The sequence below is a fragment of the Poromitra crassiceps genome, assembly GCF_964638095.1.
Source record: "Poromitra crassiceps genome assembly, chromosome: 14".
In the NCBI taxonomy this organism is placed as follows: Eukaryota; Metazoa; Chordata; class Actinopteri; order Beryciformes; family Melamphaidae; genus Poromitra; species Poromitra crassiceps.
The window spans coordinates 43,973,455-43,998,973 of NC_139633.1; the positions used below are offsets into that span (position 1 = coordinate 43,973,455).

At 45.2% G+C, this 25,519-nt stretch overlaps 1 protein-coding gene across 1 annotated transcript in view; it reads right to left on the reverse strand.

Moving 5' to 3' along the window:
- Positions 1–3,092: 3,092 nt before the first annotated feature.
- Positions 3,093–25,519, reverse strand: part of qkib (QKI, KH domain containing, RNA binding b) — a gene marked incomplete at both ends in the record, with an annotated part of 128,678 nt that continues 106,251 nt past the window's right edge. The window contains 3 exons of the mRNA XM_083651053.1: positions 3,093–3,298; positions 6,439–6,645; positions 8,959–9,046. Of these exons, the coding sequence (XP_083507179.1) occupies positions 3,093–3,298; positions 6,439–6,645; positions 8,959–9,046 (501 nt within the window). The remainder of the gene's footprint in view (positions 3,299–6,438; positions 6,646–8,958; positions 9,047–25,519) is intronic.

The window sequence follows — 25,519 nt, forward strand, 5'->3', positions numbered from 1 at the left end:
GTCACCACAACATTACAGAATCATCACACAACAGGCACCGTTACAGTGTCACACACAAATACACCTACAGTACACAACCAATTATGTCAAAAAATCATTCAAAAATTACATGTTAAGGCACAAAATTATACTCATTTTCATAACAAGGTGAGATCTCTGACTTAGTAGCATAACATGGCTATCCGTTACATTACGTTTTGAGTCCTTGTTATAGGTTCACAGGTATTAGGCATCTACGACCCTCTCTGTACACGAGGGAAGAAGCTATGCGTCACATGACGTCAGGGCAAGCAGGAAGTGCATCTCCAGTTTTCTCATCTTAAATATAATACTGACGAGCCTCTCGGGGGGAGTGGCTTTGTAGGCACATTGACATAAAGGGGGAGGGGCTTGGTAGGCATGTGACAGAGAGCAGTACCAACATCTTCACCCACAAAACTAGAGCCACTCCTATGTTTCCAGGGTCCTATGCTCCCAGAGTCCTATGTTCCTCAGCTTTATATGGCACATAATAGGAACATAACAAAGGCTCCTATGTTCCCAAGGCTGTATGTTCCCTTGACCCTATGTTCACCAGATTTATATGGCACTGGGAACACGGGAAGTGGGGGTGCTGTTTTGTATTGGAATTGCAACATCAAAAAAAAAATATATATATATGATTAAAATGTGTTTTATATGCTTTATACTGCGATATTTAGGGTTTAGTTGAAGACTATGAACAAAGCAAAGAGGGTGGATATGTTATTTTTGATGTTTGATTTATAATAATAAGATAATAAAATATAATAATAATAATAAGTTCAGTGTTTCTGCCTGTGTTGCTGTCTGTTATAGTGTAAAACGACCTAAAGGCAGAACAGGTGGTGACATGAAATTGAGTGAAAAAAGGAGAAAATACTGAATAATGACATCACAACAATATAATCTAATGTTAATTTAAAATGAGATATTCCTCTAAATATGGCTAAAACACATCCAAAAAATGTCAAATTTTTGGACTTTCTTCCTTGCAGCACCCCCTACTTAAATAGAGTTCCAGCGTCCCTGTATGGCCCATACTGGGAACATGACAAAGGGTCCTATGTTCCCAGGGTTCCCCAGATCTATATTCACTTAATAATATAACACAAGGCCTTTTCGGACTGGAGCAACTTTGCATAGTTCTAATAACAGTTGGAACAATCATAGTTCTTAGAATGCTGTTTTGATGGATTCCTACTTCGGGGTAGGTACTCTCCAGCACAAGAGGAACCTTCTCAAACTTCTAGAAATGCCCGAGGTGGTATCATCACATCAACGTTAACTCGCTATTTCTTTAGCAAGCTAACATTAGCTAGCTAATCATTAGCCAAAGTAGTATCAATCCCCCGTGAACTCTCACTTGCTTTGCTGTGAAGCTACTAGCGGTTAGCATGCTAACCACCGGCCGGCTTACGTTACATCACTACTTCCTATTGGCGGTGCGAATGCAAACAGAAAAAAGCCATTGAAGAACTGTAGTTCTCGGGGAGCTCTCCAGGTGGCAGTTCCTCTTAGAGAGTCCAGAACGTTTTGGTCCAAAGAACCTATGGGCTGTTGTGGGAACAGCAGCACCCAAACCCAAACAAGAGTTTGAGTAAAATGATATCTACAGAAGTACCCAGACTCTTTATATTCTCTGCCCGGTCAGATGCCAGGATTTTTTTTTAGAGACCTCCAAAATAGGAGGGTTAGTGGCCGAACACACCATATGCCAAAGCTGAACTGAAGCTTGAAGCAGACATCAAGCTGATCTGACGCCAAAGCGGTCACACCAGAAACAGTCTCTTTTCCTCAGCGGCCGGCTCGGAGCTGCTGCTCCGGCCCCTCCCACCCCTCACAGGCCCCTCCCACCCCTACCAAATTGCATTGACTGCCTGCCTGGCAGCTCGGGATCAGCGTGCGGCACGCTTGGAAAATAGAACAGAAGCTGAAACTATCAGCGTGGCTTTGGCATGGCGTCAGCGTGGCATGGCGTGCGGCCAGTGTGAACGGACTCGCCTGTTAACAAGGACGCTGAATTGAAACTGCGTGGCTTTGGCGTGGCTTTGGCGTATGGTGTGAACGTGCACTTAATGTCTGTTAACAGAATATTGAAGGAACATAGGACCCTGGCGTGACGGTAGGACTAGGTGTGTGTGTGTGTGCGTGTGTGTGTGCGTAAGTGCGTGCGTCTGTGTGTGGGTGTCAGACTGTGAGACAGCTGCCTGTCTGACTGCTCGGCATTTCATGGCATCTTAAGACTCAAAAGAAGGCCGCTATGGAACGTGTGTGTGTGTGTGTGTGTGTGTGTGTGTGTGTGTGTGTGTGTGTGTGTGTGTGTGTGTGTGTGTGCGTGCGTGCGTGCGTGCGTGTGTGTGTGTGTGTGTGTGTGTGCGCGTGCATGTGTGTGTGTGTGTGTGTGTGTGTGTGTGTGCATGCGTGTGTGTGTGTGCGCACATGTGGTTTGATGCCCTTGACAGGGCTTGATGTAAAGACGTAAAGAAAGAGTCAGAGGACACCTCAGGAGACAAACCACCCTCGCGTCCTTACTTCCTCAGCCCTTCAACAAAGTCCATGCCCACTACAATGGCAGCCAATCAGGTCATCTGATGCTGTAGCCCTGCTAGGAATGAGGCTTACAGAACAGACCACAACCAGCTGACGTCCCGTTGGCACCACGACACATCTCTCATGATGCCATTCTGTCAGTGTCATAATGAGCCTGGGCGGAGAGAGAGAGGGGAGGTGCATGGGCTGAGGTGGTGGGCCTTGGGCTTGTCTGAATCTCTGTCAGAGTCTGAATGATTTGAAAACCTGACTTCATTCACAGAAACATTTCTTGGGGAAAAAATTAGATAAAAAACAATGAATATAAAAAAACAAGAACAAAATGTGTTCTTGTTTTTTTATTTTATTTTTAAATTAAAAATATTGTTTCTTGCACAGTTAAATAAAATAAATTCTAGAGAGGAATAAAAATAATAGAAACCCTCTCTCTTCTCGGGGGGGGGGGGGGGGGGGGGGGTCCCCTCCTGGCAAGTAAGGTGGGTGGGGGTAACTGTGAGGAGGTGTGGCTTGTTTCTCGTGGTTTAGGAGGCGTGTCTGAGCAGCAGCGTGGGGGCCGGGCTCCACTGGCCATGGGCATGGTGATGGGGGGTGGGGGGGCAGTCACAGGGGCAGGGAGGGGCGGGCTTACCGAGTACCCCTCCCTCTAGAGGAGAGTACTCCAGGATGGAGCCGGGTGCCAGGGTGTATGGGTACTCCGCGTACGGCCCTGCGTGGGCGTAGATCAAACCTGTAGGGGAGAAATTACTGTTCAGTAATGGTTCTCGAGATACGTGAAAGCCATGTTCTGATTGGTCGAATTGCACAAAATATGACACTGCATTTTCTTGGGGTCCCCGGCAGCGCACCTGCCAAGTTTCAAGTCAATTGGGCGTACGGTTCTCAAGATAAACCTTTTTTTGTGTCAGTAGGTGGCACTATGACTATGCATGTGTCCAAATTGCATGGAATTTGGCACTGCACTCCGTCAGGTCCGCAGCAGCGCACTCCCCAAGTTTGAAGTCATTCAGATGAACGGTTCTCGAGATTTCTTTTTTTTATGTTGTCAGTAGGTGGCACTATGACTATGGGCATGTCTGAAATTGGGCCCTGCACTCTGAAATTGGGCCCTGCACTCTGTCAGCTCCGCCGGGTTCCCGGCAGCGCACGCCCCAAGTTTGAAATTGATCGGATGAACGGTCCTCGAGATAAACCGCTTTTTTCGTAGCCAGTAGGTGGTGCTATGATTATGTCCAAATTTCCCAAAATTTGGCATTGCATTCTGTCGCACTCCCAACGTTTGGAGGCAATCCATGCAATGGTGTGTGAATTATGGCTATTTAAAATCTAAAACATTGCCGTAGTGCCCCCTATGGGCACTCTTTTCCCCCCGTGCGAGATTCATGCCAGACCCCTGAAAATTATTTATGCCTCAAATACACTACCCAACTCTGACCAACTCTGAACATCTTTCACAGATTTTGAAAGACTGGGGAGTTTACACTACAAGACTTTTTCATTAAGATTTTTTATCACGACTGAACAACTGATTGAAATACACTATACGACTCAGACCGCCTGGAAATCACTGTTTGAAATACACTAGCCGATTGTCTCCATGACGACTCCCTCCAACTGAACATCGCCTCACCAAAACTCTCGCGAGAGCGAGAGTTAAGCCTTTAGGCTGTCAGCCCAGCATTGACAGACACTGAGAACTGTGTAAAAGCCCCGCTGTCAGGACTGCTCTGTGCTCATCTGCGACACACAGTTAGATTTTAGTTTTAAAATGCAGTTCTCGGCTTACTACCACAGCTTATCGCCTAGTGATAAGCAATGTTATGCATCGAAATTAACGTTGTTTAATGGGATATGTCTTACAGACCCATACGCACTGGCGCTGTCAATTGGCCAAGCCTAGTGGCCAGCAATACATATCGTGCATTCCTTTATAACTGGGGATAGCGTAGATAATTATTCTGTAACTTGCAAAGATATATTGTTATGTTGATAATGCACACAACTCAATAATGACATTATGTAACGTTACTTGGTCGTTAACTAACCGAGCGATGTTGAGCAGCCTACAGTTTCAGGCAGCTTACCTGATTATGAAGAGCACTACAAAGTCGGGCATTTTTAATGATGTCCTCGTTCCAATCAGTTCAACTCAATAATGACATTATTTAACGTTACTTTGTTGTTAACTAACCAAGCGATGTGGCTGTTACTAGCAGCCTACTACAGCTTCTGATATTAAATGAGCGAGCACTGCAAAGTCGGGCATTTTTAACGATTTCCTCTTTCGGCTTGCAACCAAATACACCTACGGTTAGCATTAAAAGCAGTATGAGTTGACGGGATTCGGTAAAACTTTAGTCCTTGCTTTGTTGATAGTGTAACAGACTGTTCAGTGTTGTGTTGTGTTCTATTGCGTGTGTGCGAGGCTGTGTATGTTCCCTCGAGTTGCGTAGAACAGGATATGTGGGGAGAAGCTTGTTATAACCTTACAGCCTGGCTCTATCGTTTATTATTTTATTAACCAAGTGTGAATAGGCTACACTCTATACTCTATACTCTGCTACATTAGCTTTCCGATTCTGGCATCGCACTGCACAACACGAAGCATGTCTTGCGCGAATAGTTTTCGGGCCACTGGAAAACTACTTGACAGGGCTGCGTGGAGTCATTTTTTTTATTCACTTTTTGTGTACCGCCCATGGTACCGCCCTCCTCTGTTTTCATTGGCTGTTGATGGAACATTGAGTTGAGTCCAGTTGGGTTGAGTCGGTGGAGCAGTATACACTATGCGATATCAGCGGCTGGATTTCAAACATTTGAATTTCAGTTTGAAATAATCGTGTGGCTCCGACTGGCGTCATCTGGCAGTTTATACTAGACGATTAGAAATCTGCACCCAGTTTACACTAACCGATTTCGGTGCTAATTGGTGCTAAGACTGCAGACAACTGGCCACATCTGGGGACAACTAGAGCCAACTAGAGCCAACTAGAGCCATCTGAGCCCAACTGGAAATCCTATGTAAAATCCTAGGAAATGTCTTGTAGTGTAATCTCAGCTTTAGGGTTAGGGTTAGTTAATGTTTTAGTTGCACCTGTGTTTACACTGCCTTTTAGACACAAAGCTGCTGTGAACTAGAACGACCGCACCGCGGATTTATGCATATTCATTGTTGAGTCCAAATCGCCATTTGAGGCAAATTGGAAGAAATTCCGTGAAGGCGCTCCTTAGATGTTGCGTTACAGAGCTTGGAAATTGGGTGTGTGAGGTCACAGTGACCTTGAACTTTGACCTTTGACCATCAAAGTCTAATCAGTTTATCCTTGAGTGCAAGTCGATGTTTGAGCCAAATCAGAAGAAATTCCATCAAGCCGTTCATGAGGTATCGCATTAACCAACTTGGGAATGGCGTTCGTGAGGTCACAGTGACCTTCAACTTTGACCACCAAAATGTATTAAGTTCATCCTTGAGGCCAAGTTCATGTTTGAGGCAAATTTGATGAAACTCCGTCAAGGCATTCCTGAGATATCGCGTTAACAAGCTTGAAAATGGCTTCGAGAGGTCACAGTGACCTTGGCCTTTGACCTTTGACCACCAAAATCTAATCAGTTCATCCTTGAGTCTAAGTCGCTGTTTAAGGCAAATTTGATGAAATTCCGTCAAGGTGTTCCTCAGATATCGCGTTAACGAACATCGGACGGACGGACTTACGGACGGACAACCCGGATCCATTATGCCTCCGGCCTGGCTATCGCCGGCGGAGGCATAAAAAGGTAAATTATTCCATCCAAATGTTTTCGGCTGGTTGGTTTTGATGCCATTGGTAATATTATAACCCCCTGAGAACGAGAGACCATTAGGTAACTGACCAGACTCGGCACCCGGCGGCAGCACGGCGCCCGGGTGGTGGGCGGTCCCATTGGGTAGCTGCACCGTCTGGATCTGACGAATCAGAGGCAGGAGGGCAGGGCCTGAGGAGGCCGGGCCACGCAAAGTGGGAGGGCCCAGGATAGGGCCGGGGCCAGGGAGCAGCCGAGGAGTCTGGGAGGAAGCTGCCAGAGAGAAGGCGAGGGCAGCTAGAGAGAGAAACAGATTGAGGGTGAGGGAGAGAGGTGAGAGAGAGAGAAGAGAGGAGGAACATCTTTTAGAATCTGTTCAGGCCAACAGAGTTTCAGTTAGGGCGTGTGTCCCCCTAGTGGGCGTGTGTCCACATAGCATTTTTCTGAATTTTTTTCAAAGGAAAAAGCTCTGTCTGGAGTGCTTTTTAGCTCTTCTAGCATCACCTGATGTTAGCTTAGCAGCTACTAGCTCAGTAGCCGTTTAGCTTCTGGTGTGTGACACACTCTTTCACCTTCAATCTCACACGCTCACTCTGCCCAAACAATTGTTAGAAAGTGTGAATCATTTGTTACACCAGTATTACTTCACCAAATTGTTTGTTCATTAGTTCTTTGTCATTTGGATTATTGCTCTGTGGTATGGTCATCTAAGGGTATACTAGGCAAGTTACAAGTAGCACAAAACAAAGCAGCTAGGCTGGTCCTGGGGTGCTCCCCTAGGTCCAGCGTAGCTGACATGTCTTACATACACATCTTACATGGCTCAGCGTTGAGAAAAGGCTAAAGTCTAACCTACTTATACATTTTCATAGTTAGTCAAACTCAGACTCCCACATTTCTTTTCAACAACATAAATTATAGTTCAGGCATTCATATACACTCCACCAGATTTGGGAGGGGTGGTCAGATGACTTTACCCAGACTAAGAACCAATTACTTGTAGAAAACTGTCTAACTGTCTTATATAGGTCCATTGCCTCTTGTAATAGTTAAGTTTACATCCAAAATCTGTTCAATCAAAGGGAGGGCTAGTTTTAAAAGGATGCTCAGATCACATCTTCACTCATAATGACGTCTGGAATTTAACTTTCTCTTTTATGTCTGTTTTCTAATGTCATGTATTTAGTAGTAAGTATAATATAATATTTGGGTTTGGCTAGCTAGAGGGCCAGCTGACCCCACTATTGTCGGTACTAGCTTAGATATGCTTTTTATTCTCTTCTGTTTCTATTCTCTATCTATCTTAGCTTATATCTGGTTTTGATTGTCTCTTATGTTTTGTACCTTGTGTTTTTGTACTATAATCATTGTAATTTAATCATAATCATTGTTACTGTAATGTGTTTTTGTCTTGGACCCCAGGAAGACTAGCTGCCGCCCAGGCGGCAGCTAATGAGGATCCTTTTTAAATAAACAAATAAACACAACATCTTTCAGTAATATGCTCACCTAGCCAGATCCCTACCCTAACCTGTGTTCATTATTAAATCATAACACTTATTATTTATCGGGGCGGCTGTAGCTCAGGAGGTAGAGCGGGTCGTTCACTAATCGCCTTGGATAAAAGAGGTCGGTGGGTTGATTCCTGCCTCCTCCAGTCTGCATGTCGAAGTGTCTTTAGGCAAGATACTGAACCCCAAATTGCTCCCCCTGTGCCAGAATACTGCGTGGTAGCCTGCCGCCATCGGTGTCTGGGTGAGTGGGTGAATGTACCTACTGATTGTAAAGCGCTATGTAATGCAGGCCATTTACCATTTACCATTGCCACTGGACTGCTGCCTCATACGTGAAACAAATTATATAGGCTAGCAAACTGCAACATGTTTGTATTTTCTATCCGTTTATATTATATATTGCTGTATTTATATTGTATTTTCTTATATTTTTTTACTATAGATTATAATTAAGACATATTCAGCTGATCATTTTCACACAACTCACCTCAATAATATTTTTTTATGTGCACTCCAGGTAATATCAAACAGGTGTTGATTATTCATTTTAAGAATGGCATTTACCTGTTTTTGGAAATGAACTAATTCGTTCATTTTCCCCCTTCCTTTTTGGGTGTGCCAGCTGCCTGTGTGGGTGGCACTGGCACACCCAGGCGCACCCGTAGCTACGCCATAGGTTCTACGGTTGGGAGGAAATAGTGCCGAATGAGAGGGCTGTTTGACGGTAAAGTAAAGCGCTGAAAATTGTCAAAATAGATCGTGCATGTACACTGATAATGATTTGTTTAGGTGGGCGACAGAGCTGTGGAGGCTGTTGCTCAGAGTGCTGGGTCTCGATAAACGGTGCGCTCAGCGTCCAGAACACTGTACCTATTTCAGTTAGTGTATGCAACTAGCTGATAGGACCCCACTTCAAACAAACCAAACTATCCCTTTAATTAGCATGAGAATTGTTCAGGCAGAGTGAGCGCGTGAGATTGAAGGTGAAAGAGTGTGTCACATGCCAGGAGCGTGTGAGTTGGCAACCCTGCCCTAGAACAGCTAGTTTTAGCTAGTTAGCATTTAGTCAAACACACACACACACGGTGGTTCTTACGGGACTTAATGTTGGCGTCGCGGTACGTCCCGTTCAGGATGGCTAACTCCATCAGCTGCATCTTCTTCAGACTGTCCTCTCCCTCTGCCTGCAACACACACATACACACACACATACACATACACATGCACCCACGCACCCGCGCGCACACACACACACACACACACACACACACACACACACACACACACACACACACACACACACTTAGCTGTGCTGGTGCTAACTTGTGAAGTTGGTGCAATTTGGACACATTCAATATGAATAAACTTTGACTAAATGCGCTCTGTGCACACCTGCCACACATGGGGAAAGGTGTGTGGACACACGCATGTGTCCATGCATCTTTTCTCTCTCTCTCCTCTCATCCTATTAGCTTCATTGACTCTTTGTGACCTGGCAAAGATGTGTCATATTCTCTCTCTCCCTCTGTCTCTCCCCCCTGTTGACACTCTATCTCTGTCTGTCTCTCTCTCCCTCTCTCTGTCTCTGTCCTCTCTCTTTCTCTCCCCCTCTCTTTCTGTCTCTCTCTAGTCGGGTTTCCATTCACTTGTTTTTATGCAAAATTTTAATTTGCGAATAAAAAAACGCTGCAAAATTCACAAAAGCCTCCAAATATCGCAAAAAAGTTTTCACACTTGAGGGAGGTGGCAAAGTCGGGTGTATCGATAAAAGAAAAATGCGATAAGTGCAGTGGAAATAGATTAAGCGATATTCCGTTGTCTCTCCATTCAAAAAGTGATCACTGCAAAACATGACCTGCCTACACAATAGGGCTACACACAGTAACTAATGGTAAATAGGCTACACAGCACAATACCCGCCGTGGTAAACAGAAGAAGACTGGAATATTAACTTTAAGGCGACTCACTATAGAATTGAATGAAATTGTATTCACTTACTATCTGCTCTGTGGATTATAACGTTATGCTTGCCGAGTCGCACCTGGTAATCCAGAAATTGCGTTATGGTACCTTTGTCTACTTGTAGATCATCAAGAAACTTTAAATGAATAATGTTAGATGTGTTTAATAGAGCTGTATCAGAGTCTAGCAGCTGATCAGCAGAGGCAGACAGCCTCAAACACAAGGTGAATGACAGCTCTATAATTTGCATGATAGCAGCAGATGGAAACGCACATTATTTCGCATTTTCTTTTGCCGCCTTTCTGAAACTTCGATTAACATTTGCGATACCTTTGGATGGAAACCCAACTTCTGTCTCTCGCTCTCTGTCTCTCCCATTGACTGCATATTATAGGTATGAACCTAGCCCATTGGTTTTGGAAACACTTTTTGAAGCCCCAAATCAGTTGAATTCTGGGTAATTTAATGTTGAATTCTGGGTAATTCTCTGTTGAATTCTGGGTAATTTTCAGTTGGGGCCAAAACGCCAGAACTCCCTATTTGGGGGTTTACTTGGTCCGACTGACCGCCATCTTGTTTTTCCTGCTTACCACTGCTACTGCCTGGTGCTAACCTATGTGCTTACCAGTAGCCTCCACAAGGTAAACTTTATAGCTGTTACCGTAATTAATCTTAGTAGCTACAGCCTCGGCCAGTCTGCTCACAGACCCGTGTTGTTTTCCTTCACCCCACAGTCACAACATGTGGTCAAATAATATTCGAATGATGGGGGTTATGTTTGAAATTGTATGTGGAATGAATAGTTCAAATCCTCTTTTGTGTACTAATGAAAAAACACAAACTAATTTTTTCCCCCTTCAAAAAAGACCCTTAGATCGCATTTCCTGAAAAACAGAAACGGCTGAGTTGCGGTACCAGGGACTGGGAAGTGTCACATAATGTTTCATGTAGATTTAATGTTTAATGTTACCCCTGAAGAAGATAGGCTCTGTGATTTACGTGAACTTGAAAAACGAGATCCATTCCTTGTTCTATTCTACTGCTTATGATGACGCAAGGGACATACTCTTGATTAAAATGTCCTCTATTTATAAGAAATACAAAAGTAGACAGTGGGCCCGCCGCCCTACTAAAAAATCCAAGGCACTCAGGTCTCCATTGAAATTAAAAAGCCTTTATTTCAAGAATGGCTTTAACCCAATGCGTGTTTTTTCAATTTGCGTCGAGGCAGATGAACAATGAGAACAACGACAACAAGAATAATAAACTGGCACAAAAACAATAGGGCTTCAGCCCCTTCGGGGCTTGAACCACCCCTAATAATAATAATAATACATTATTTGGAGGCTCCTTTCAAAACACCCTTGTTGCCTTACACAACGTTTTAACGCTGTCTCTGTTTGCTACGGCTCCTGCTGATTGCTAAACTAGGCTAAGCTAGGCTGGCTGTCATGGCTGGCTGTGTTGTTGTGGTGAGACTGACACTGTCAATCACCAGGTAGCCACACCCCAAAGCTTATTCTTATTTATCATATATTTTCCTCGAAATGTGGCCATACTTTATAAAACGACGACCATGACAGCATAAAAAATACTTGAAATTGTAGATTCAGACAATAAACTTATTTGGAAAGTGTTGAATTAAGACCTTACATTGAGAGAGAAGTCGGGTCATTTTCCCGATTCACTTCAATGTTAACTCCTCTCTGTTTCAGCCCTCTCTCTCTCTCTCCCTCTCTCTGGACAGAGAAAGGAAGAGGATAAGAGGCGACTATCTGGCTCTGGATCAGAAGGGGTGTGTGGCTGTGTGTGTGTGTGTGTGTGTGTGTGTGTGTGTGTGTGTGTGTGTGCGTGCGCGCCTGCATGTGTGTGTGTTGTTTCCAGAGAACAGCTGTAGACATTCCTGGAGAGAGACAGACAGAGGGATAGAGGGAGAGAGAGTGTGTGTGTGTGTGTGTGTGTGTGTGTGTGTGTGTGTGTGTGTGTGTGTGTGTGTGTGTGTGTGTGTGTGTGTGTGTGTGTGTGTGTGTGTGTGTACATTGTTCACCACCCACTTGCCTAGCTGGGATGAGACACACTGACACAAAGAAAACACACACACACACACACACACACACACACACACACACACACACAGCGCGAGCCTGTGTCTTATTGGCTCTTATTGGTAAATTAGGACTCAGGGCACTTGTTTTAATTAGTCTGTCTGGCTTAATTAGATGATTGGCTCATTGATATATATGCAAACAATGTATTTCTATTTTTTCCTCCAGTCACTGAACAGTACCTTGGAACCAATAGGAACGAGCAATTAAATCATGAGAATCATTTCATCGGGTCGGTGGATTCACATGCCATAATACACTTGCTCTCATAAGCTACACACATATGGGGCTCTATCCTCCCCCTGGCCTTAAATTTGCGTTTATGACTTGCCCTAGCGCTATTAGTGGTCAGGCGCATTCCCTAATTTTTCCTTGCCGCTAAAGCTGGCGCTACCCATTTAACCACGCCTTTTTAAGCATAGAATTATTCACAACTGTGGCCATTGGCGATCTGCAGTAAACCAATCACATTCTTCTCTTTCAAGCTCCGATTCCACGGAGCGATCCAGTCCGGTCAGAAAAGCCCGACCAAAGCGCTCTGAGCTCCCCCCTCCCTCTTTCATCTCCGTCTGTCTCCATATGCTCCTCAAACAAATCTCACGGCAGTTTAAATACAGCAAGCATGTAAATACGCTACACTATAGCAAGAGCAAACTGAGAACAATGTTCTAAACGCATCGGCTAGAAAAATATAGCCTATCCCTGGATGTCATGATGAGATTAGATTGGTGAAAGTTTGACCCGCGAGAGAGTTTGAGTTTGAGTTTTTATTAGGATCTCTTTTAGCCAAAGGCTACTCTTCCAAGAGTCCTGACACATTAAACATACAACACATCATATCAAATACCATAAAACATAACAACATACCCTACAACATTACGTTACAACATATCAATACATTTCCTTGTACGCAGTTGTACAATATAATCAAAAATACAAAAATACAAAAAGATATACAAACACCTTATCTAATTTCCCGATATAAACCTACCCTATACCATCCTACAGTAATTAGTCCCAATGCCCATCTAAAAAGGTCTTAACATACTTCCTAAAATCTCTTCTAGATACAATTCTGATAGATGCTGGTAGCCTATTCCACAAAGTTATTGCCCGATAGGCAACGGCGTTGGAAGCACGGTGCGGTGGGCGCTGCAGCACCCCCTGGTGGCAAGAGATGTAAAAAAAAAAAAAAAAAAAAAAAAATTTTTTTTTTTTTTTTTTTACAGTGCACCTGAACGCAACATGCAAAATACCCGCTGAATAAGTGTCCAAATGTTCATGTAATTCTGGCCAATACTCCACTTCTGTTATAACATTTCAGTCTGGAAGATATAATCTTTATGACTACCTTAAAAGGCTAAATGAATAGCTTAGAAAATGAATAGCACCGGGGGCCCATGGTACTATTAATCCGGCCCTGGATATATCGGAGGAATAGCAGGTAGGCTATCACTGTCCCTGAGTCCTGAGGGTAAATTGAGTAATGCTGCAGAGAAGAGGAGAAGACACTGAATAATGACATCACAACAGTATAATCCTAATGTTAATTTAAAATTTAATATTCCTCTAAATATGGCTAAAAGTCCAAAAAGGGTGGGAGAGAGAATGAGGATTCCAACACAGCAGTGGGAGCAAGTGGTGACATGGAGGTGAGTGAGAAAAGGTGACTGAATAATGACACAACAGTCTAATCTTAATATTAATATTCCTCTAATCTGGCGACAAAGTGGCCAAATTTTTTGGCGCCCTGTGGGCGCCGTCAGCCGTCCCCCCCAATGTTGAATCGGTGACAGCACCCCCTACCTAAAAGTACTTCCAACGCCACTGCCGATAGGAGAATTTACGTTGACCGCTTAAGTGCTTAAAGTTTGGAGTGACATAGTCAGATGACAATGCAGTTTGAGTATTAATTGAAGGTCTGTTCCTCACCAAGTGAAACCTGTCAATAATCAATTTTGGCCTTCTCTTTATTTGCGTAAAATAAATTGAGAGAAGACCTATCAATTGTATCTCTAACTGATGACCAGCAGAAGGCATTATGACGCTCAACAATTGGAGTATCATATGAACATCTCGGCTTGCATCAAATTCAAGACACTGGTACTGGCCTACAGGGCAGTCCACACGTCGGCCCTTTGTCTCTTTAATTTATGGTCAAGTTCCAAACTTCTCATTGCTCCCTCCGCTCCTCCACCCATCCAGATCGCCTCACTCCTCCACCGTTACGTGGGCTTAAAAGTCGCCCGTCCCGATCGCGACTCTTCTCGTCCCTGGCCCCTCAATGATGTGAGCTCCCCCCTTCGGTCAGAACGGCCGAATCACTGCCAATCTTTCGGCGGAGACTAAAAACTCACCTTTTCAGGCTACACCTGGGCCCTTCTTGAACTAACATCTTTTAATAAAAAAAAATCAATCAAGTTCAAGTTCAAGTTCAAGTTTATTAGTGTCCCAAAGGGCAAATTGAGTTGCAGCAGATAGACATACAGATAAGAACACAGACAAGAACAACACAAGTAGCATGTTAAACATGTTACATGCATGTAGTTAGAATAAATAAAAGGCTAAATAAAAGATCAAGAACCTTGTTTGTGACACACAATGACCGATAAATGTGCAAGGTAGCATTAAAGTGCACAGCGATCGGTAAAGTGCACAGCGATCGGTAAAGTGCACAGCGATCGGTAAAGTGCACAGCGATCGGTAAAGTGCACAGCGATCAGTAAAGTGCACAGCGATCAGTAAAGTGCAGACACGCAGCGACCGGTAAAGTGAGGTAGCAGAATAAAGTGCACAAATGGCCAGTAAAGTGCACAAAGTAATGAAAAGATAAATCAATAATATAAAGCAATAAAACAATAGAAACCATAAAATCAATAGAAACAATAAAACAATACAAACAGCGGCGGAGGCTGATAATAAAAAATCATAATAAAACACTAAAACATCATTACCTTCCCTCAGCAGCGTTCAATGCTCGAATAGAGACGGGGACAAAGGATAACTTGTGCCTATTTTTTGTGGCCCGTGTGGCACACAGTCGACGACCAGAAGGAAGGAGCCTGTACTCCGAGCTTAGAGGGTGGGCTGCGTCTGAACGGATGGACAAAGCCTTCTTAAGTACTTGTCTGTTAAAGACATGGTCGAGGCTGTCCAGATGGATGCCGGCTACTTTAGAGGCCACCTTCACAATTTTTCCGAGGGAATTCTTATCCTTAATACACAGGTTACCATACCAACAGGCAATGGAGAAGGAAATTACTGACTCAATATAGGCACTATAAAACAGTTTCATCAGTCTTATCGATTTGGAACTTTGCAAGTTTCCTCAAGCAGTGTAGACGTTGCTGACCTTTTTTACACAACATGTCAGAGTTAAGGTCGAATTTCAGCTTGTCGTCAATTATCGTGGCTAGATATTTATAACTGGTGACAAGATCCACATTCTGACCATTAAAAACACTGTTCTGAGGTGTAGGAGGGGAACGTCTGTAATCAATGCAGATTTCTTTTGTTTTCGAGACATTGAGATTGGGTGGGGGCTCCGCATTCTCTTTCAAGCTGCCGTTCCTCGTCCAAGACTAGTAGTGAGAGAACACACCGAGCCAACGTGAGACGGAGGAGGCCGACGGAACAGACGGCCCGAAGCAGTCCCAGACGGAGGAGCCAGCAGCAGCACCCCAACGATCAGGAGACAGGCGAGGTGTGTGGCACCGTGACAAGGACCTGGGATCCGGGCGAGGTGTCGGTGGAGCGGAGCGTCTAATCATCGGTGAAAGTCAGGGGGAAGCCATTGAACCGCAGCAGAGGGGTGGCGTCTCGACGAGCCCCTCTCTCGAGTTAAGTACATGTTTTTTACCCCTGGCTCCTTCCTCCTCCTTCCAGCATACTGTTGAATATGGTGATTGCCAGATTTTAATCCCCTTTTAACGTTTTAATCTAAGACATTTTTCCTTGTTTTTATCTTAATGGGCCCTTTTATCCCCAGCCACTTTTAATTGTCCCACTGTCCTATTTTATTTGTGTTACCCCCTTGCCAAGGCCGCCGGGACTTTTCTTGGACTGCTAACAGCAGATCACCCCCTAATCTCAATCAGAGTGCTGTGTTTTACTGCATGTGTTTTTGAGCTTACTACGGGTTTGTCTTTCACAAAGGGTTGCAGTGGATACTTGTTGCAGTGGATTTCGTGTGAAGTGAGTGGCGGTGGCTGACGCTGTGTCTTGGTCCCCTAAAGGAGAACGGAGGACCAAAGCGAGAGGACCAAAGCGGGAGGACGGCACTAGCGGACTTTGATTCCAGCAGTGGACTTTAATATTCTTGTAGTAATAAACATTGTTATTCCTTATACCTTGGTGGTCAATTTTTAACTCCGCTTACTCCTGATTTTAAAGAACCTGTGCAGCTTTTTTATTTGAGTCCTAGGCTCTACCAAACAACCTAGGTGGCGTTGTCGGACAACACTTTTATTGGTTGGACACCCTTTAACAGTTAACAGTAACCCTAACCCTTAATGTGGTAAAGTGGGCCACGTTACACTAACCTAGCTAGCGAAGGTGCTAACGCTAGCATCAATGTTAGCGTTAGTTGGCTTGCAGTTGTCCGTTCTACAAAACCATCGTCCCCCCGCAGCCCCTCAGTCTGCCTCTATCCAATGAAGGCGCTGTGTCTCAGTGGAATCTCATGTTTTTGTATCTGTTGGTGGGCTATTTATTTTACAACATTGATAAAAGTCTGAGCGCTCCACTCACACGCTGCTGACGGAGGGAGAAGCGGATCAGGCAGGTGGGCAGCGCGGTAGCTTACCTCCGGCGGGGAAAGATCCACTGCTGCTCCGACCGGTGATGCGGTACGAGTGTGTCGTCGAGGAGAAGACGCGACACCAGACTGCTGCTAGTGGATGATGAATGACTGTGGTGATGGGAAGGAGGATGGAGGGAGGGAGGGAAGAAGCTAAGCCCATGCAGAGCGCTCATGAATCGGCCACAAGTTGAGGAAGTACGGCTCAGCTCCAGCAGACGCACATCGCGTTTCTTCTTTAAATGAGTGTTGGTCGCTATAGTTTTTTTTATTTACATTAAACACATGCTCATGTTTTTGTATCTGTTTGTGGTCAATTTTCGATTATTTTACGGCATTTATGTCTCGGAGGAAAACCAATTCAGAGAGCCCTTCGTACAGGCAATATCCCCTATTAGGGCTTGCGCACCTGTTTGCGTGTGCCTTAAGGCAGGGAAGATTACAGTCCACTGTCCAGGTGTTATGCCGAGTTTTGCACCCCCGCCAGGCAGCAGCAAAACGTATCCCCACCTAACGGGAACATATTGTAATAATTTAAAACATAACTGTTTAAAAATTATATACTTGTTTGGGTAGACGTGACCTCCCTGTTTTTAAGTTAAAACTGCTCCAAAATACACAAATACACATACACAAATAGTGTAGTAGCTGTACTGTACCATACTGTAGCTGCTACCATTATGTATGTCTAATGTTTAATTGTATGTTAGGTATATGCTATTTGCACCTGTACGTCAAATACGTCGAATTTAAGATGTTTAAGCACGTCTAAAGTATGCACATGACATGTGCACCGATGTGCAGTGAATATGCCACTGTCTCTGACTTGTCTTATCACTCTACTGCCTTATTGCTTGTTGTGTCTCTTGTTGTTTTTGCACTCATATGCCCTGTTATATTTGTACTATGTTGTAAACGGAGTCCACAGCACAAGAATTTCACACGTGAAGGAAGCACGGGGGAGCATAACTCATCACAACAACGGGGCGCAAACGCAGATTAGAGGTGTGCCAAATCATTTATGCACGGCGCAAACAGGATTTGGGCGGTGTTAACCACCAGAATTCTTCACAGTTGTGGCCTGGCAATGCCTGGGAGTTAGATCAATCAAACCAGATTCCCGTCTTGCTGTCCATGTAATATAGTTTGCGTGAGGCATGCTGTAATTCATGCGTAATTTGGATAGGTGTAGGCCTATTGACTGTATATATTATCCCTATCTCATAACGACACCATCACATCATATACCTGTTAAAAACATCGGAGTTTTGATGCAATTCGGGTTATTTTGTTGACTGGGGTGGGACAATATCGGCAAATAACGTGTTTGCAGCGGGTAAACGGCGGAGACAAAAGAAAAGATTGGAGGATTTACAGTAGGGGTGGGGAAAATAATCGATTCTTAGATGCATCGAGATGCGGACGTGGACGAGTATGAATCGATTCACAAATGTCAATAATAGATTTTTTTTATCGTTAGTTGTAACGTGATGTTGATGGAGCGAAAAGGCGGAGCTAAACTGCGAGCGCGAGGCAGCGCCCGGACAGTTTACGACGTGGCGCATGCTGCCAGCCGCAAGCAAAACAAACACATGTGAACATGGCAGAACATGCAATCAGACACACCGGCTGTAGTTGCTCCCAACCAGCCAACAATCGAGCAAGCAATGCTATCAAAGCATCCACCCAACTCGGAAAGGGCGAAACCAATCACAAAATCCATTGGAACTTTTATGGTCATGGATATACGTCCGTACTCAGTCGTTGAGATTCAAGATTCAAGATTCAAGAATCTTGAATCTCAAGATTCAAGATTTTTATTGTCACTCCATGGTACAAGTATCACGTGTGAAATTCTTGTGCTGTGGACTCCGTTTACAACATAGTACAAATATAACAGGGCATATGAGTGCAAAAACAACAAGAGACACAACAAGCAATAAGGCAGTATAGTGATAAGACAAGTCAGAGACAGTGGCATATTCACTGCACATAGGTGCACATGTCATGTGCATACTTTAGACGTGCTTAAACATTTTAAATTCGGCGTATTTGACATACAGGTGCAAATAGCATATTCCTTATTAAACATACAATTAAACTCTGCGTTTTAAATTCGGCGTATTTGACATACAGGTGCAAATAGCATATTCTTTATTAAACATACAATTAAACATTAGACATACGTACTGTAATGGTAGCAGCTACAGTACGGTACAGTACTGCTACTACACTATTTGTGTATGTTAAGGAGTCTCGTGGCCTGTGGGAAGAAACTGTTCCTCAAGCGATTTGTGCGTGCTTTTGGAACCCTGTATCTTCTCCCTGAGGGTAACAGGGAGAACAGGCTGTTGTGGGGATGGTTTGTGTCTTTGATGATCTTCAGGGACCTCCTGAGGCACAGCTGTTTATACAGTTCATGCAGTTCTGGCAACTCACATCCTGTTACGTGCTGGGCCGCGCGTCTCACTCTCCGTAGCGCCCTGCGGTCCATGGTGGTACAGTTCCCGTACCAGGTGGTGAAGCAGCCAGTCAGCAGGCTTTCAATGGTGCCTCTGTAGAAGTCCCTAAGGATTTCTGGCCTTAGCCCAAATTTCTTCAGGCGCCTGAGTCCGTGTATTCGCTGTTGGGCCTTTTTGACAACAGTGGCGGTGTGGCCGGCCCAAGTCAGGTCCTGGTGGATGTTGACTCCCGGTACTTGAAGCTGTCCACCCTTTCCACCACTGTGCCGTTGATGGTGATTGGGGGGTGTGCGCCCCCCCCTCCCCTCCTGTAGGCTACAATGATCTCCTTGGTCTTGGAGACGTTCAGAGAGAGGTGGTTGTCCTGGCACCATTGTTCCAGGGCCCCCACCTCCTCTCTGTAGGCCGTCTCGTCGCCCCCCGAGATCAGCCCCACGACTGCTGTGTCGTCTGCAAACTTCACGATGGTGTTCGAAGTTTGAGTCGCCACGCAGTCGTGGGTGTAGAGGTCGTACCAGAAGGGGCTGGAGACGCACCCCTGGGGTGCTCCTATGCTGATGGTCAGTGGGGAGGAGGTGAGGTTGCCCACCCTCACCACCTGGCGGCGGTCTGTCAGGAAATCAAGGATCCAGTCGCACATTGCTGTGTTTAGTCCCAGATCCTTGAGCTTGCGTACCAGCCTGGAGGGTACTATGGTGTTGAATGCTGAGCTGTAGTCCACGAACAGCATTCTTACATAGGTGTCCTTCCCCTCCAGGTGGGACAGGGCGATGGAACCAGGGATGTTGCGCACTTTGGAGCCGAGGTACAACGTCCCATCTCGCCGTTTTTTTACCGACACAGTGATCCCCAGAGCCCAGACTGTACAATGAGACCAAAGCCGAAGTTATGGACTCACTGAAGAAAGCGGGTAGGATATCTCTAACTTGTGATGTGTGGATCATCCATTGTTACTGTGCACTTCATCACTGAACACTGGCAGTGGCAGCTAGCATCTCATGGACTCCAAACAAGAGTGATGAGTGACTGGTGTAAATGTGGCGGAGCTGTTACAACATGTAGAAGAAGTGATTCAGAAGCTGAAGTGATGTTAATTTACTACAAGGATGCTGCTACAGGCACAACTGGGACACTTGTGTTTATTTTCCTGTTGGTTCTTTGCAATGCTGGCTGGGAAATATGTTGGTAAATGTAACCTTCCAGTTGACACATCAATTCCATTTGCTTTGTTAATAAAATATAATGGAAGTAAATTCATCTGTTTATTTTAATTATGGATCATTACAATGCAATTCAAAATGCACTTTATTTTAAAAGTAGTCACACAGTAGGACAAAAGAAAGCATGTATTGAAAAAAAAGATGCATCTATAATCGATGCATCGAGATGCATCGATAATCGTTTTATAATCGAATCGTAGCCCTATGAATCGAAATCGAATCGAATCATGAGGTGCCTAGAGATTCCCACCCCTAATTTACAGTGGACTCAATTAAAACTCTGTGAAACACTGAGCTGCCGCCGAGGACAGAGACAGATGGAGAGAGCTTGTGACAGATCGGCTGTGATGCCAACGACCCTCCGGGCTATAGCAAGTGAAGGTGAATAGCCTATTGCAAGTAGGCTACAATGTACAAGTTTTTTCAATTCATTTACCATAACCCCTCCTTGCAATGTGATAAAAGTTTCTCAGTGAATTATAGTTGATTGCCTCACTGAATTATCTGCTGGTTACCCAATTTTAGCAGCAGAATTTGATGTCCTGGTGTGGCACATCTGGAGCACAGCTAAGAGGTGCTTTTCAAAGCTCTTAGCACAAAGTAATTGCACGCTGCTGATGATAGGATAATGCCACCTATCCCCACATTTTAGCGCTGAAACGCCTGCTTTGGCATGTGGCAGCTAATGCCCAGTACAATTATAACAGGCATGTGCTTGTGCCCGCCCCCAATTTGGATTGCGCACGGCGTTAAAAGAGTGCAAAAGCTAAATTACCACTTTTGCGAAGATAGGGCCGCTAGTCTCCACTTTCAAACACACACGCACGCACACGCACGCACGCACACACACACACACACACACACACACACACACACACGCACAGGTTCAATGTGACACCCCCCCCACAATCCTTCCACAATTCTGCGTGTTTCTCCATGACTTTCAAACATAAATTTATAGACTTTGCGACGTTCATCATCTTTCAAATTTGGCTGGTGGCTTATTAACATACTGTAGGTTCCTGTGGTGTGATGAACTCAAAATGCATATTTATGTTGGGTTTCCAGGGTCTTTAAACAAGAACAAGAGTATGCAACAGTGGGGTTTCTCAGCTGAAAAGACTTTTACTGTTCTCCGGAGTGGATTTGGATTTGACTGATTAGCTGAAGAACTGGATTTGGCGACGTTGATTGGCACACACACACACACACACACACACACACACACACACACACACACACACACACACACACACACACACACACACACACACACACACACACACACACACACACACACAGATGATCAATGAGTGTGTCCAGCACTCTGACAGTCACACACCCAGAGCTGGAAGTAGTCACAATAACAGGACACACACACAGAGGGGGGCCTTTGTTTCAGGACAGGATGAGACCATGACCAGTGTGCGCGTGTGTTTGTGAATGTGCATGAGTGTGTGTGTGTACGTGTGTGCGTATTTGTGTGTGTGTGTGTGTGTGTGCACGAGTGTGTGCGTGTGTATGTGTGTGTGCATGTTTGTGAGAGTGTGTGTGTGTGTGTGTGCGTGTGCGTGTGTGTGTGTGTGTGTGTGTGTGTGTGTGTGCATGTTTGTGAGTGTGTGTGTGTGTGTGTGTGTGTGCTCGTGCGTGTGTGTCTCTATAATTATCCATCAGCAGGTTATTCTGGGTGGAGACCTGCTTCCTTCCAGGACACAGCCTGTGTGTGTGTGTGTGTGTGTGTGTGTGTGTGTGTGTGTGTGTGTGTGTGTGCGCTTGCGTGTGTGTGCGTGCGTGCTTGCATGTGTGTCTGTGTGTGTGTGTGTAAACATTAGCTTAGCTCCTGTGCTGCTCAGATCAACACGACCGAAACAACACAAATTGGTTTCCACTGACTCCCAAAATGACACACGAGTTTGCAGGTGAAATGCCTCTGTTTCAGTTTGGAGGACGGCCCGGCTAGCCTGATATCAGGAGGACGTCCTGGATAGCCTGATATCAGGAGGACATCCTGGATAGCCTGATATCAGGAGGACATCCTGGATAGCCTGATATCAGGAGGACATCCTGGATAGCCTGATATCAGGAGGACATCCTGGATAGCCTGATATCAGGAGGACATCCTGGATAGCCTGATATCAGGAGGACGGCCCAGCTAGCCTGATATCAGGAGGATGGCCCGGCTAGCCTGATATCATGATGGCCCGTTTAGCCTGATAAGGAGGATGGCCATATTGTCAACCTGTTGCACTCATTTCCATCTTCTAGTCTGAGATTGCACTCTGTTTAAGTTAATTCTATGAGGGGATTCCCTCAGTGGAATTGCATTGTCCGTTGCACTGTTTATTGACGCTGATTGGCTAATCGTTAGTCCCCGTTGGCGCTGATTGGCTAATCATTCTGTCAACTGAGGAAAACGCTGTTGCATCTGTCCAGACTGTAGTTGGCTAAACAGGGTCTGTCTGTAGACCCCCTGATGTTGAATTTCACACTCAGAAAGTTGGGACAACCTCACCAACCCTGACTTAAAAATCCAAGATGGCTGCTCCCGCATCAACAGTGTGAAAGGTGTTGTGATAAATTGTTTATTAGCACTTCTGTCTTATTTGTGTCGTACACAGAGTACTGTCTAACTCAGACCTGGGCATTATGCAGCCCAGGGGCCAGATGCATGCAACCTGGTCACAAACTCTTTGAAATGCTCCCCCTCGGCATGAGACTGAGGTCTGTCAAGACCAAAACCTCTTGCCACAAGAACAGCTTCTTCCCAACTGCTATCCATCGGCCTCATCAACAAGGCACATACGCCCCCCCCCCCCCCCCCCCCCAAGTGAGATGAACAAACTGGAAACTTGATCTTACATAAAACAGATGTTGACAGGGTTTTTTTTCCTTTAGGGACATCATTTGCAGTTGAAAAAAGTAATAAATTGCAACATGGCCTATCGCAATACTAAGAGAGAGAGACAGAGAGAGAGAGAGAGAGAGAGAGAGAGAGAGGGGGGGGGGAGCAGACAGATGAATGGGCATACAAATGTGATTACAGTGAGATAAAGAGATTGAAAGAGATCAACGACATGACAGAGAGAGTGGGCGAGAGAGATTGATCAACAGAGAGAGAGAGAGCATGAGAAAGTGAGACAAAGGCTCTTTTGATGCTCATGTGACCTGTCCACTCACACACACGCACTCACACACACACACACACACACACACACACACACACACACACACACACACACACACACACACACACACACGCACACACACACACAATAATGAGATGGAAGTTGCTAGCGGCTTGAAGAGACTGGAGTTAAAGGAGAATTTTGGTATTTTCAACCTTCCCCCTTTTTTTATATTTGTTTATGTATAACCAATCTGAGAATCCAGAGTCTATTTTTATTTGAAAAAATACACTCTGGGAACAGCCCTACCTTTTTACCTGGCTTCCTGTACAGCGCGCCTCTCCTGCCACCGTCACTTCCTTTTCTGCGTCCGTGCTCCACTGTTTATAGTCTGAATAGCAACTAGGGACTACTATAGTCACAACAACTACACCTCCAGTAATTTTCCACTGTTGTTGTGAGACGAGTTAACGTCTCACATTATGGTTTTATCTGATTTTGAGAATATCGACAAGGTGTTTGAATTTGATGGCCGCCCGTATTTATGTGAGCCGGACTGTATACGGTTGGTTGGAATTCCCCTGGGGGATCCCGTCATAGAAATAACACAGACTGTGCGCAATCTCAGATGAGAAGACAATTCAGTCTGATTATCAGGCTATTCTAGTGGTTTTCTTGTAATCTTTTCTTCTGCCATTTTTCCTCGAACTTATAATAACACGTGAGGCCATAGGCTTACAGGTATCACAAGCACAAGTTAACAAACGTCTCCATGGAAACTGTAGAATTGTACTGCTGTAAAATCTCTTCCAATGTCTTTCAGTAAAAGAAAAAAGTTTTGCCTTAACCAAGGAAACCTTTTAACAACGCCTGTGCAACACCCTTAAGGAAGTCCCTCAGCTAAGGAGAAATCAAACCTTAAGGTGCTCTGTGCAACCGGCCTCTGAGCCTTATCAAGGACGCTAAATAGGAGGATAAGACACCACTCACGTCACAGCATTTTAATTTTGCATTGGGGCCAGATTTTGGGGTAAGTTATATTGAAGTGAATGGAGCGGGCAGGGTAAGTCCTACTATAAACCAGCATATCTGTGTTATTTATTATGTAAATGTGCGCCTTTGTTTTCCTTATTATTGGTCTCCAAACAGATCATGGCTCTGTCCAGCAGCTACATATATAGCTCAACGTAAATCTCTGTTTGGTCCAAAATTGAGATAGATTAACTAACTAAATTGATGCCCCGTTCGGTCGTATCATAGCAGATTTGGGCCAGGTTCGGTCTCTTCACATCGACACACAGATTAAAGAACAGATTTTGTGGAGATGACTGATGCCCCATTCGGTCGTATCATGTCATCTTCACAAAATCTGTTCTTTAATCTGTGTGTCGATGTGAAGAGACCGAACTTGGCCCAAATCTGCTTCACCACCTGCAGGTGGAGATGCCACTCTGAGTGCCGGGGGTTGACCCTTGACAACAGATCCGCACCCACGTTTAACGGACCGCGGACAGAGAGAGTAGGTGGGCATGCGTCCACCGGTGCACCCATGCCGGGTGCCAACTGGTTCAGAGCCATCGACCGGACCCCTGTCGGTTTATGTAGCGTACCAGAACATGGTGACCGCGTATCCGCTCCTGGAAATGATGTAGAGCGAGGCGAACCGCCTCCAACTCTAGGACATTTATGTGGCGAAGCTCCTGGGTTTCCCACTGCCCATTTACTGAAAGGCCGTCGAGCACCACACCCCATCCCCACAGGGAGGCGTCGGTCCGTATGACAAGCCTGAGTGGAACCGGACGCATCCGGGTGCCTGAAGTGAGCAGATGGGGATCCGTTCAGATGCTGGCTGAGGAACCAGATCTGGAACGGCCACATGTGCAGCAGCCCGAGGGGGACCGCAGCAGCCGCTGCGGCCATTATTCCAGCATCACCATGCTGCGAGACCGAGCGCCTCCGGCACAGGGCACAGGCTGTCGCCAAAA